General features: G+C 41.7%; 1 protein-coding gene across 3 annotated transcripts in view; it reads left to right on the forward strand.

Moving 5' to 3' along the window:
* The window catches only part of NRG1 (neuregulin 1), a 101,685-nt gene that overhangs the window by 75,473 nt on the left and 12,169 nt on the right, over positions 1 to 14,043 (forward strand). Inside the window, exons 3-4 of one of the 3 annotated variants that reach the window (XM_035894421.1) lie at positions 3,688 to 3,755; positions 10,716 to 10,739. In XM_035894421.1, coding sequence (XP_035750314.1) covers positions 3,688 to 3,755; positions 10,716 to 10,739 — 92 coding nt within the window. Of the gene's footprint in view, positions 1 to 3,687; positions 3,756 to 4,410; positions 4,470 to 10,715; positions 10,740 to 14,043 lie in introns of all 3 variants that reach the window. The other 2 variants (XM_009638994.2, XM_009638995.2) reach the window with 2 other exon arrangements.

Consider the following 14,043-nt stretch of genomic DNA (forward strand, 5'->3'; position numbering starts at 1 on the left):
TTACGGACCCAGACTGAACAAAACAATCTCAAAATCTGAAAGATGAAAAGAGAGAGGTAGTGGAGGCCCCATCCCTGGAAACATTCAAGGCCAGGTTGGACGGGGCTCTGAGCAACCTGATCTAGTTAGCGGTGTCCCTGCTCACTGCAGGGGGGTTGGACTAGATGACCTCTAGGAGTCCCTTCCAACCCAAAACATTCTATGATTCTATGATTCTGTGAAATTTTGAGATCATTAAATAAACTAGTATATAAAATTTTCGTAAGTTTCATAGGAATGATAGTCACATTTTGAAAACATCATGGACTTCGTAAGTCTCATAGACTTTGGAAGTCTGGATATTACTGGCTTCCTATGAGACTGAGGTTCTTAAGTAATTTCTGTTCAGCTGGAAATGTGTCCCCAACTTCACTGAAGACAAAAAATCAGATAGCTTCTTCAATAAATACAAAATTAAGACCAGAAGTCCTAGTATTCACTCCTTACATGAAGAAAAATCTATATGAATATAATATCTGCTATGCTTTTAGAGTGTTCTTTTGAAGTACCCTACCATGAAGGCGTTGCTGGTCTGACTAATTGATTCCTTACTCACAGAGTTCCTCTCTTCTAGTGCTTTTGTTGTTACTGAAGAAATTAATATACATCCGAATTTCACTGGATGCAAATAATACTTCTCTCTAATGGAAGGATGCTGCTTCTTTTCTTAAAAGCAAAAGAGTGAATTAGGTACTTTTTAATGATATAGCCATTTTCTGTATCCATCTTCATATAAAGGCCTTGGTGGAATAGAAACCCCCAGAAGGTTCCTGAAAACAGCAAAAAGCGAAAATTTGTCTCCATGATGCTAGCAGACATTCTAGAGATATTCAACAGGCAGGATAGAAACACTAGTTCTGGCTTAAGCTATGAAATGGACTACTAAATATGGAATTGTACTGTACTCCCTGCGGAAAAAAAACCCCAACATTCTCCCACAATGTGCTTGCTTATAAGCAGTGGATGAAATGGAAATGTGAGGTCCTGATCCATTGAGTCATTCTTCCCCTGCCAAAAACCAGTTTGATGATATGGGTTCAATGTTCTGAGAAGTGCCTTCTGAATACATGCAGATGCTGCTCTTTGCAAATACTGTGTGTAGAGGAAAAAAGCAGTTACTTTAGTATATGTGGTTTAGTATTGTGGTTTCACCCAGTTAACACAATAAATAAATAGCCTGAGTAGCCTTTTTTTAGGCAGAAAGGAAATTATAAGGCTCTCGCAGCACAAATGTCTACTTGTTGCCCAGAGTTTCTTGACTCTCACTTTTGCTAGGGTCATGAAAGAAAATGGTACATGGGTAATGAACTAGAAAAGAAAGACACAAGAAGCAATAATGTCTGGAAGCTTCAGGTGGTAGGATAAGGTGTTTTGACGACACCGTCACAAGCTGTTTGTAAAAGCACAGTCCACAGTAAACAGCCTGCCAAACTGCACTGGAAACGGTGCTGCACGGCGTATCTGAGCAATAAAAAGCCTTTAGCATTCACACATAATCATGAGCAGACATGAGCAGCTCATCTCCACTGGCCCACCCTGGACCTCTTCTCAGCGACTGGCGCTGCAGTCCATTTGCTGACAGTGGTTTCAGAGCAAGTGTAAACACACCTGAACAAAACCGCTTTCAGCACCATCTCAACAGGGCTGACCCTGCTCGGTCTGGAAGCGATTTCAGCATTGTGTGTACCAGTGCTCAAGTTGTTTTCGTCACCTCCACAGCTGCACCAACATCTGAAAACAAACACAGGCAGAGCAAGCAACCACCACCAGCCAGTGGCAGGAGGAAAGCCTGAGGCTTTTAATCAGCAGCATGTTCACTGGGATTGTGTAGGGTTGAGCCTGATGAACAAGGTGTAGATGTCCTTGTGAAATGAAAGCCAATGCAGGTGTGAATGCCAGCTTCCCAGGGATGGGTATTTAACAAGATCACCGTAGCACAAAATAAAACTGAAATCAGGGGGGTAAAACATTTTTACTCTTGTTCAATAATACAGATTAAAATGCCTTCTATCAAAGGCATTTTGCTTTCTATCAAAGGCACAAAAAGTCTTCTATCATGCCCAGCAATATCAGCTTTTCATGACAGAGTTATCCTTGTTGAATTTTTCTCAACTGAATATATCTGTGGAGACTGGGATCTCTTCACACTGGGCACTCATCAAAAGATGTGACCTTGGCTCTGAAAAACATAAACTCCATTCCTTAATAAACAAATACTTCATTACAGCAAATCAGCTCCAAAGAATCATCTGCAGATCCTCAAAATATACCTTTATAATACAAAGATCATTCCCGCATGGTTTCTTTGAACAAGGTACTAGTGTTTATGCCTGACACTAGTCCTCTGCCACAAAGTGCTTATCTGAAGTCCCTCATGTACAAGAGCAGCATCCCTGACCCTTAGGGGTAGAGGCAACTGTGGAAGAGTGGAATTTAAAAAATCAGGACAGCTCTCAATGCATGTGAAACTCAGATGGATAGAAGAGGTGGAGGATTGTTCTGAACAACATGCCTTTGCAAATAAGAAGGCTCTTCGGCCCCTGGCAAGTAAACAATGAAGCAGTTTGAAAAGGAGGGCTAGGACCAGATCAGCAGCAGGGGAAAAAGAAGGAGAAATTCTTGCACCATGGCATGGAGAGCATCAGAAAGACAGGCAATGCAATGAGATGTATTCAAAGAAGCAGATATCAGGTAATTTCAGGTTACACGCTGAGTAAGAGTGGATAGAAGAAAGAGGAGGAAAGAAGATTGGAATCTGTAGACATTTAGTGTGGTAGACAGTCATTCACACTTATGTCTGAAGCACAGGATCCTGCATTGCTATGGTGATATTTTGGGAGTGTATGCCTGAGCTCTGCCCCAAAATGGACAATAAAGGTGAAGCAAGGATTGACAGCCAGCAGAAGAAGGACAGACAGGAAAAATACAGAGGAGAAATTCCTTCACTATGACCAAGGGAAAAGCTGCACTGAAGTTTTCTGCAGAAGAGCTTATGAACTGAAAGGGCGGATGGTTGTGGGGCTTCAAACTTTGAGAGCGCCTCTGCCCTCTCACCTTACTTATTGACTGGACTGACTATTTTTCCATTTGTCAGCCATGTTGAATATACTTCCTGCCTTTGGGTTTGAGTTTGTCTTCTCACTTTTTGGAATTTTTTTCACTTTTCTGTGATTGCTGTTTTAACTATTCCCCTTCAAAGGAAATTACTGGAAGACAGAATGTGCCATTACAGAAATAGGGAAATCATGGTATTTTCACAGCTTTTATGTGACTGGTGACAGCAACAATATAAATTGCTGTTATACGCTGCATTGCTAGTTTCAATAACTCAGTCTGGTGCCTTCATGAGGTGGAATAAGCAAGGATCTGATACACATTTTTGCTAGCTCTGATTCTTCTTTCTTTTTCAAAACAGACAAGCAAAAAGAATTCCTAGATTTTTTTTTCTCTGGTGGATTTTTGCTGTAAATTTCACAAAGTGTTATCTTCTGGAAAGGTTACACTTTCTTGCCCCTTTTCTGCTCATTTTTCACTAACACCTAACCAGGAGGTCACTTAATGCACTCCCATCTCCGTAGGCCAGCAGATGTCAGTCTGTTAGTGCAGTGGTTTTGGTGTACTATTGCTTATCACGTTTTTGCCCTTTAGGTGCCAACCTGGATTCACTGGAGCAAGATGTACTGAAACTCTGCCCATGAAAATCCAAAACCAAGAAAGTATGTTAAAATAATCTGAACTTTGCTTTCTTCCCCAACTACAGCAACAAAATCAATAGTACTTGGTGTTTTCACAGTTCAGCTGGAACCGGCCTCTTTACGCACTAATTTATGACCTGATTCTCTAAAGTAAAATCTGTACACCATGGCATTATTGACCTCCAAAATGTTTCTCATTTGTGTGATTTTTGATCTTTCCATCCATTCGCAGATGCATTTGTATTGCACATACTGGCAGCTTTCTTGTTTCGGAGACTGCTATAAAGTGCAACCCTAAAAGAGCAAACTCATGGAGATGAGTGATGTACAGATCTTGTGTCCTCGCTGCCTTGTGGAAAGTGCATCCTAAAAGCAATTTGGGAATTTGGAATGGTAAATTTCTGTCTCACGTCTCGAAACACACTTTGATCTGGATTGGTTTGGTTTTGGCTGGTTTTTCGGGGCGGGGGAATTTCTTTTCATTTCCACAGAGCAAATGAGTTGCTCTCAACATCTTGAGTCATTTTGATACGCTAAACCGAGATTCAGTTTCTGAAAGTGAACTCACCAAGTCATATCAGTTCACACTGAAGGAGCTTCTTTCTTAGCATATATTCACCTCTTCTCTTTTCTCTGTTTTTTCTCTACCATTTTTTTTGTTTGTTTTTCCTCTCAGGTGCCCAAATGAATTTACTGGTGATCGCTGCCAAAACTACGTAATGGCCAGCTTCTACAGTACGTCCACTACCTTTCTGTCTGTGCCGCAGTAGGAGCATGCTCAGTCGGTGCTGCTTTCTTGTCGCTGCATCTTTCCTCCAATTTTTTTTTTTTTTTTTAATCTGTAACTAGATTTGTTGCCTAAGGCCTAATATTGATTGTCTCTGCCTGTTGCATGAAAATGATAACAAAAAGCAATTGCAATACTCCCCTGGATTGTTTGGCATTGAGGTTATGGGGAAATGCAAGACTTAGGAACGCTGTGAAATTAACACTGTATGGTGTGATATGCACTCCCCACTGATATCAAGCAGTAAAAGTGCAAAAATGACATTTTGAAAGTCTCACGTTTTATTTGCCACAAAAAGCTTACAATTCTCTATACAGGGCAGTACTCCCCCAACAAAAGGGACAGGTAGCTAATCCTCTACTTGCATATGAGATTTGTATTTGGACCTACAAGTTAAAGGTAATTGACTTGCTTACATTGCTTTTCACAATCAAAGTGTTCTTCCTTCTCATTGTCCAAGTTTCAGGGGAAAGGGCACAGAAAGAAAAAGAAAAAGAAGAGGGGGAGAAATGGCATAAACAGTGGGGTCTGTCATATTTATTTGTGGGTAACATGTGCAAGAGATCAAGTATTTCAGAGCCAGATTAATTGGCCAAAGAAACGTACCAGACAGGCACGCGCGTGTGGACACACACACACACACACACACACACACACACACACACACACACACACACACACGACTCCGTCTGTGTCAGACTGCTGGTGGACTCAGCGCTGCAGTCACATATCTCATAAGCTTTCCCATGGAGGGTTGGGTTAATTATTATTACTTGTCAGGGAGGAAAAAGAAAGTACACTGAATATTTATGTTCTCTCATTGGCTATAGCAAAGTCAAAGGTAACATATAAGAAAATTGCTTAGATCTTACATTTTAATGTATGTGTACAATTTATAATTAATTGTCGCTGGCATCAGAATGTACTATGATCTAAGAGCAGTATTATAGGAACTATTTTTTTGATGGATTACTTGCCAGCACAGAAAGATTTCAGAGACTATAGGCTAGCTTAATTTAATTTCCATTAGTATATAGGACAAAAAGCTGTTAGCATGTGCTGGACATTTTGGAGCCTGAAAAGATGCATAGGTTTTCTCTTATACCAATGGATGAAAAATGTCCATACATAATTCATACTGCCCATCATGGAAGCTACCCATGTAAATCCCAAGGGTGCTGACTGGAGACCAGACCTTCCAGCATTCAAGTGTGTATTTTATGCCCTCTTTTAAAAGCTTTATTAGTGTGAGTTATTTTTAAAATGCCACTGATACCTATGGACTTGAAAATTTTGATGCTGTTATGGTGTTTAAGTTTACCAAATGTTAGACTTAAATGGCATTTTCTGTGTATGGTGGTGAAAAATGAAGTTAAAATATAAGATCCATTGTTTGCTGCTGATTTTACCCTGAAAATTATGGAAGAATTGTAAGTTGATCATTAATTCATCTTCCTACCCAGGAAGACAAAATAAAAACAGGTTTAGGTTGGGTTTCCTTCATTAGTTTTCCAGTTTCCTAACTCTGTTCGGGATTTTTAAAGAACTCTTTGGGCAGTAGACACCAGGCTGAGGTTTTCTGAAGTTGCCTCCATGGAAAAGGCAAAGATGCCCTTTCCTTGCTGCAGGAGTTATGCTCAGCTGTAAGTACATAAGCTGGTCCAGGCCTCCTCTCCTTGAAATGCACTGACAGGAGAGCACACCACTACCTACCTCAGGCTGCTCTGAGAGCCCCAGGCAATGGCTATGAAACTGTGGCACTGCTGCCTACCCTGCATCTGCAGGATAACATCAGATTTCTTAAACTGCTATCTTAAAATTACACCTTTGGAAAGGGTCCAGTGAGGGTACATTTATATTTAACCAAAAAAAACCCAGTGAAAAACATTTATATGACTTTTTATTATTACACTCCACACAGACCAGAGCATACAATTAAAAAGGGGACTTAGAATAAGAGTTATCTTCAAGCAAATGCTGCATTTGGGGCTTAAAGCCAAGCTCGTTTTGTACCAAGTGTTGTGAGTGATTAACTTAGCTCTGTAGATGCAGCTTTTGCAAAGTACAGAGCAAATCGGGATTAAACAACATAAGTGCCAGTAGGAAACAGAAGTGTACGTGTGAACTATACAGTGCTTTCTAATTTTACTTGCTTTCAGAAGGGTCTTGCCTCATTTGGAAAGAAAGGGTCAATGGACTTCCATGCCAAGTGTGCCTACTGATGAGCTGTTACTATCCTAAGGCACTGTATTTGGCTATTGAGAAAACTTAGCTTCAGAAATCTGCCCCAGAGTTGGTACTTCTGAAGTTACAGGCTTTGCTGAGGGCCTTTTGCAAAATCAAAACAAGGCCGATGCTGAGCATTCTGGAAATACCCCATCTCAACAGAATGCAAGCCTAACTGGCTTATCTTGGCAGTGGTTTGGTTAGCCCTGGAGGATTTAGTTATCACGGTGCACCAGAATTTGGTTGAAAAGGGACACAGGAAATCAGGTGGATCTCCAGTTTAAGAAACGTTCTTCCATACAGATGTCTTTCCTTTCTGTCAGTGGAAATGTGAGCATAACTGGGAATGGGTGTGAAGGAGACTTACTGGAAAGCACATGTTTAGGCTGATTGTCCCTTGGCTTCCAGCTTTGCAAACACACTAAACCATAGGACAACCTGTTGTGGCCAAGAGGTGGTGCCTTGTTAGATTCCCCACTGCCGCAGTTACCTCCAGCACTGTAGCTATGGAATTTTTCCCCTTCAACTGGTGCTTATTGCCACTGCAGACCAAGGGGAACTAAAGAACAAACTGTGCTAGTTTTGCTCATCTCTGGAGTCTGCTGGCAGACCCTGTAATGTCCTTTCCTTAAGCACAGCAGTCAGAGCTGCTGCCAGGTGTTTTCCCCAGCACCTTGGCTTTTTGCCGCGGCAGTTTTGACTTTGAGGCTCATGGTCTGCCATTGGTCCATAAGACACCAAAGGTGGTCCAGAAAAGTGTTGCAAAAATACATCTGTTTCATGCAGATATATTTGCTGTATATTTGAATGGTCACACGTTCCCTCCCTTGAAGGCAAGGAAGCAAGGCAAATGGAGGAAAATAAAAGTAATGACTTAACATTAAAAATTTTGGCTCATTTTCATGTAGCTATGCATGAGAATTCTTATAGCAACACTGTGCAGAATGATCCTTGGGATAAGAAACACTGGCGGAGCCTCGGATTAATAGAAGGTTGAGGAAACTTCTCTAGAGCATAACCACAGGTAAACTCTTTGTCCTCCCAAATGCCAAGGACCCCACCCAAAGGGCCAATTGATTTGCTTTACTTCACTAGTTAACAGTTATATACTTATTGTGAATATAGAACAACTTGTAGGGCATTCTGTGAGCCATCTTGGGCATGAATTGAATATGGTCCCTACCTTCCTGAAGGCAAGTGTTCCAGCATGGGGCACCAGTTTAAACTACATCCGTTTCAGCTCTGCCATCCTTGGTGAGCAAGAGGGACAGTATGAAGACAGGCAGAGGGAAACTTCTGTTTAGCTGGCAGCCCCTGCCTCATACTGCCAAGATGAGTGTGGCTGAGAAATAAAAGGATGCAAGAGCTGAGTAAAACTATGATATTCTAGAGGGACAACAAAACTGCTGTTACTCTGTAGCGGCCTTGATTTTTTAGTCTTTCCACATAAACTACAGATCTTCAAATGTCCGTTTCTCATCAATCCTACTAGCTCAGTATTTCTCAGTTTCTATATATTTCTCAAGTGGTCACATCTGTATGAGGGTGCGAGACAATTTTACTTGAAATTTTCATTTTCTAAACCCTTTCAGCACCCTAAATTGTGCTCCTAAATGATACAAACAGATTTGAAAAATGTTACTGTCCATCTTCTGCTCAAGGTTAAAGACAACAGTTTTTCATTACAAACTGCTCATTTAATGCTCATTAAATGCTAAAATTGCTATGATAGAATACTCTAATTAAGAAAGGACATTTTCTGTCTTGTGAGACTCAAATCAGTTATAGGATAACACTTTTACAGGAGCCATAGGGCTTAACATCCCCAGTTCAAAATTGATTTTGCAGCCTGAGTACCACTGAAATGAACCAAGATTTAGGATCTGAAGTGGATCCTAAGCCTCGCTAAGAGACACAGCATCCCAGCCCCTCAAGCAGAATTGACTGACATGTAGGGCTTCTGCTTTGTGATACTTTTAGGATTTTAGTTTGTTTTCAATCCAAATTACATGAAAAAGAAACTTTTTTATAATGTCTTATTACCCACAGAACACATTTAATTAAGAAAACTAAACAATCACTTAAGAAGCATGGCACCTTGACGCTTCAGAGGTGAAATTGGTCTCCCTGGATATCTCTGCTACTGCATGCAGTTGATCCAAATAGGTGACCCTTGACATGTGCAAGGTCTCCACACAAAACTTCAACTGTGCTCACCCCTCACTGGGCATCTCCATGTCCCAGGTTACACACCCACTTAACTCTACTGTAGAGTAGCCACACCAAAATCTTAGGTGCTCAGCAGCTGTGGCACACCACTCCTGCAGTCCTGGAGGACCTGTTCCAGCATTTCCAGGCATCATACTCTTCTTCTGTAGACCCTGGACCCCATCATGCTACAATATATCCATTGGGTTGTAGTTGTAAATCACTTTTTTGGAAAAAAAACCTGCATCCCAAGCATTTTTTCTTCCAATACTGCCCCCACAAAAATCACATCCAAAATGAAAACTGAGTTATTAAAAATAATTAATTGTGTTTCTTCTTAGAGCGCCTGGACAAATATTCAATAAAAACCACATTGCATGTAAAAAGTGTGCAACAATATTGGGTTAAATAGGAAAAGATCAAAAATAATGACCTGTTTATAAAACGAGAAGTGTTGGGATATTCTGCTTTCTTTTAATCATGTCTAGGGAATGTATCTAGGAATACCAAAGATAAATAAGAGCTACATGACATGTAGGTTTGAACAAACAATGCATGTTTCTTCAGCATGTTTTCTTCTTAGGGCTTTCAGCCAGAACATATTCCCGTTTTAAGTACCAACTTCCCATTGAATTATTTGAAATAGAAACTGCATGATATGAATGACTTCCCCTAAAATTAAATTACATCCAGGCTAGGCATCTTACCTATAAGCAAGCATAAATACAGCGATTTATATGCATGGGCATGTCATTCATTTTATTGAAGACTTAACCAAGCTTTCTATGCAACTAACGTGTATCGTTAGCAGTGTTCCTGTAGGCATGTAATACTGGCTCTTTAGGAAGACACCTGGATGGATTCCAACTTACTTAACCCTTAAACTGTTACTGGCAGGAAAGAATTGGCATTCCCCCTGTGTACAAACTACAGTAAAAATTCCATTTGGTCAGAAAACTAGGACTGGATTTAAATTTCACAGTGCACAAGGACAAAGAAAGTGAGAACTACCACAGTTATGATCTTGGCCCCATGGGAAGGATCTCCTAGGTACCTGCTGGGGGGAAACCTGTGTTCCTCCTCACCCCTGGCTGCTGAGGTCTGGGGGTGCTAATTTAGGCGTGTGATCTGTGTAAATGGCATCAGCCCCTGCACCCCAGGGTGCAGCCAGCCAGCCAGCGGGTGATTCTGCCAAGGCAGCACATCCCAAAGCCAGAGCCCTGCTGCAGTCAGTTTGCAAAGCTGAGAAGGGCTTCCACTGCCGAGTAAACAGTCCCAGCCACCTCCAGGTCGCAACCCGCAAGAGTGAGGAGCTGCTTGGGGATAGGGCCAGGGCCGGAAGGGAGAGCAATGCACAACCCATTTGCAGGAAGATGCTGCCCCTTGTAAAGCATCCCTGTGCTCCCATGGTCCCACCTGAAAACAGCCATTTCACATGGCATCCTCGGACCACAGTCCCCTTCATCTCAGTAAGATCTTTAAGGTTTAATGGTTCCTGTTGCATTCCCTGCACTGTGGCTGTTCAGATCCCCCATAGTTATTTTGGTGTGTAACCCTTGCAGAAGGTCTGGTCATGTAGCTTACAGAGGCACACTTGAACACTGCCCATGTAACCACACGCCCCCCTTGTCCTGTTTCATGTGCAGACACAGAATAGCCGTAATTCTCATATGTGATTTGTTTTTGAGTACAGTGTATTGCTCTTTTCTGAAACTTTTTTCCTTTTTCTTTCTTTTTTTGTCAACTTTCTGCATTGGCAGAGCATCTTGGGATTGAATTTATGGGTATGGACCAATCATTCCTTTTAGCCTGCAGATTTTAGAGCCTGAGAGATAAACCCCTTTTTATTTTTTTTCTCCACCTCCCCTTTTCAATTCCTAACCAATTTCTTTATGCTTTAGAAGGGATCATACAGCTATAACAACCCCTATCAAAATGTTAGCAGAGATCAGCTCACTTACTTAAATGCTAGTAGTGATAGGATATTCCAGACCTAAGGAGTTTAGGAATTACTGAAGTAATCATAACAGAGTGTACATTCATTTTTGTGCTGTGTAATTTTGACTAGTTTTGACATTTGCTTTTGCTGAGTTCATCTAGGGTTGCCAGATTTTGGAAACACCGTAAGCATTAAGCAAAATGACTAACTAGTCTACAAAAAAAGATACACTGTTATAGCCACTTAAAATTCTTCAAATCTACAGTTTTGATCTCTGGTTTCCAAGTAAAGTTTTATGTCTAAACCCACAGCTAGGTATGGAAATCAGATGCATATACATATATGTAAATTATATGCATATATACATTCATTTTTAGGCCTGTAAATTAGAAGTGAACTGAAAGTTATTTAGGAGCTTAAGTAGAGGTTTACCACTAGAGTCCAGGTCCTCAAGTCAGCAAATATATTCAATATTCAATGCCAAACCCGACCAAGAAGGTTGGGAGTGGGTACTATTTTTACACTTCAGCTTAAATATAATAGAAATAGATCTTATAAGTCCTCTTCATGAATAGACTGTACGCATCTGTCTAACCTTTAGGAATCAGGGGTACAAATAATGCATCTCCTGAATAGGCTAACTTGGAATTCAGGTCAGTTGTAGTTTGGAATCTCCTAAAGTTGTCAGCGTATGAGAAGAACCAGCCAGTGATGCTTTTCACACAGTTCTAGTTCATGTTCTTATTAAAAATGCCCCCACAAAATGTCATTAGCTTAAGCTGTGAACTGTGGAAAACCCATTACAAGTCCAAATTTAAAAAATCTCTCACAACCCAGCTTATTGTTATCACAAGATGGTATTAATTCTCACTCATAAGTACTAGATTGTAGTAGAAGATATATGGCTACATTAACATATGAGGAATAAATTAAAATCCTTTAAAAAACTGACTTGCAAGTTTTGCCTTATATATGAAATTACATCAGCGGAACCACCTCTTGGAATGAAATTCTTTTAAAAATCCCCAGAGACCTGTAAGAAGAAAAACTTTAAAACAGAGCAAATTTAAGATGGTATATATCATCAATTATGTATAAACTAGGGTGATGTGAAATTAATTGCATAATGTGCATGTTCAGAAGGCTTCACATAGAGGGATTTAATATCTTGACTTAAGTCTCATGTTGATTTGATTTTCCTAGCATTCTGCAGGGGAAAAAAAACTATTCAAATGATTTTTAATACTTAACAGACTAAAACCTTTTCTCAGTTCTCATTGCACATACATTTCTCTACAGACTTTTCCCCAGGGCTGCTATGCATTTTTTTCGAGCTAGTTTGATGAGCACTGCAAACACAGCACGTGTTATTTGGCTGGACGTCATTAGCTGGCTCTGTAAATGTTAACACCAGTCGGAGTGAGAGGGCAGCTTTGGGGCGAGGCCCGGTATAACCACAAGTGCCCTGCAGGAGTTCTGTCCTTGCTTCACAAAATTCTGCTGGCTTAAACAGAGAGGCCAAGGCTCATCCTTGACGCACCATGCTGCCTGCAGAGCCAGGGCCAGGATCCCCATCCCATCCCAGTGGCCAGCATCCCCTGCCACCTGCAGCGGCCCCCACAGGACACCCAGGCATCCCCCAGTCGGCCCCTGCTGTCACGGGCAGGGATACCCAGTCAGCTAGGAGCATGACCAGGTTTACATGGGAGTTTGCTGGTTTGTCGGGCAAGACATGCCTGGACACATGTGCCTTCATTCCCCCAGTGGCTTGAGGGGAGGGCATGGCAGCGCCGCCATTCATGCACACCATGTCAAGCTGGATCGTCCTAAGGGCCTCTTTTTACAGGGCGTGGGAGGGAGTAAGGCAATGAAAGCAGACCCAGGGGTTTACTTCTCCATGCCCCTCAAGCCCTACAGTCCCAGCAGGCATGCCGGTGCAAGGAGCGTTGCTCAGGGCTGCACCCACAGCCCTGCTCCCTCACTGCACCCCCCTCCCCTGCACTGGTTGAGAGCCCAGGAGGGTCCCAACACACAAGCAACAAGCCTTAACCCACTGGCAGCCTTAGCAAGGCCATGACCAGCCAGACACCCAGCTGATTTGCAACAGCCTCAGCCTGGAGTGAGCCTCACAGAGTCAGTGCCATTTTTCCCCCAAGTATAAAAAACCAAGCAGAGTTTCCGCTGTTAATTAATCTTCTTCCTCCTCTCCCTTCCCCTCCAAGAAAAGCAGGTTGATATGTCCCTATTCATTTTGCTTTCACAAGCTAACAGCTGACAGCATGACCAAAAAAAAACCCCAAATAATTTAAAGCATTTCAAATTTGCCCCTAAATTGCTTAGTGCAATTCTCCTGTTTCCTGTGACATCCTCGTAATACACCATTTCCATGGCTAACTAATAAGCGCTTTCAGAAGGGGCAAAAATGGGAAGGGGATCAAGTGCCACTAACTAGCCTAGGCAAGGAGTTATGCTGTATGAGAAATCCCTTCACACTCTGCTTCAGCCTTTTTTTTGTCCCCAAGCATTTCTTCACTCTCTTTTTTTCCAGTATCAAGCATGCTGTGCCAGGCCTGCAGTTGACTTCTCGACCCTTTAACCTTGTCTTTCCCTGTATTTCACCTTCCTCTTTTTCTCTTTGTCCTGTTTTGGTTTGGTTTGGAGTTTTAGCTCTTTCTTCCCTTCTTTGACTTTCTGTTCTTGGAGTTATATTTTTGTTTTCTTTAATACATTTTTGCAGCATCCTAGTTTTACCAAACTCACTTCTTCCCCCTTTCCTCCCCCCTTGTTAATAATCAGTGCTATTAATTTTGTCTGACAGTGCTCATGACCTGTTTGCTGGTGTTTTGGTTTACAACGTGTTTGGCTTGTAGGACAAATTCATTACATGGTAAGGTGCACTGTATCAGAGAAACTAAGATTTCTTTTGGGTTTGTTGCATGGAATATTTGTCATTTGCCCACAGCAACTTTAAAACTAAACAAGATAAGCCTGGGAAACGCATTGGCGGAATGAGTGCTCCCTCTTCAGTAGGGAGCATTTTCCCTTGTACTGGTGTGGCATTTATGACAGCGCGTCATTGAAATGCCTGAGCTTCGACAGAGACTCGTGGCACATGTGAGGGACCACTGTGCATCTCTGTATGTCCCAGT

The sequence above is a fragment of the Egretta garzetta genome, unplaced genomic scaffold (genome assembly GCF_000687185.1).
Source record: "Egretta garzetta isolate BGI_Z169 unplaced genomic scaffold, ASM68718v1 scaffold585, whole genome shotgun sequence".
NCBI classification, from domain to species: domain Eukaryota; kingdom Metazoa; phylum Chordata; class Aves; order Pelecaniformes; family Ardeidae; genus Egretta; species Egretta garzetta.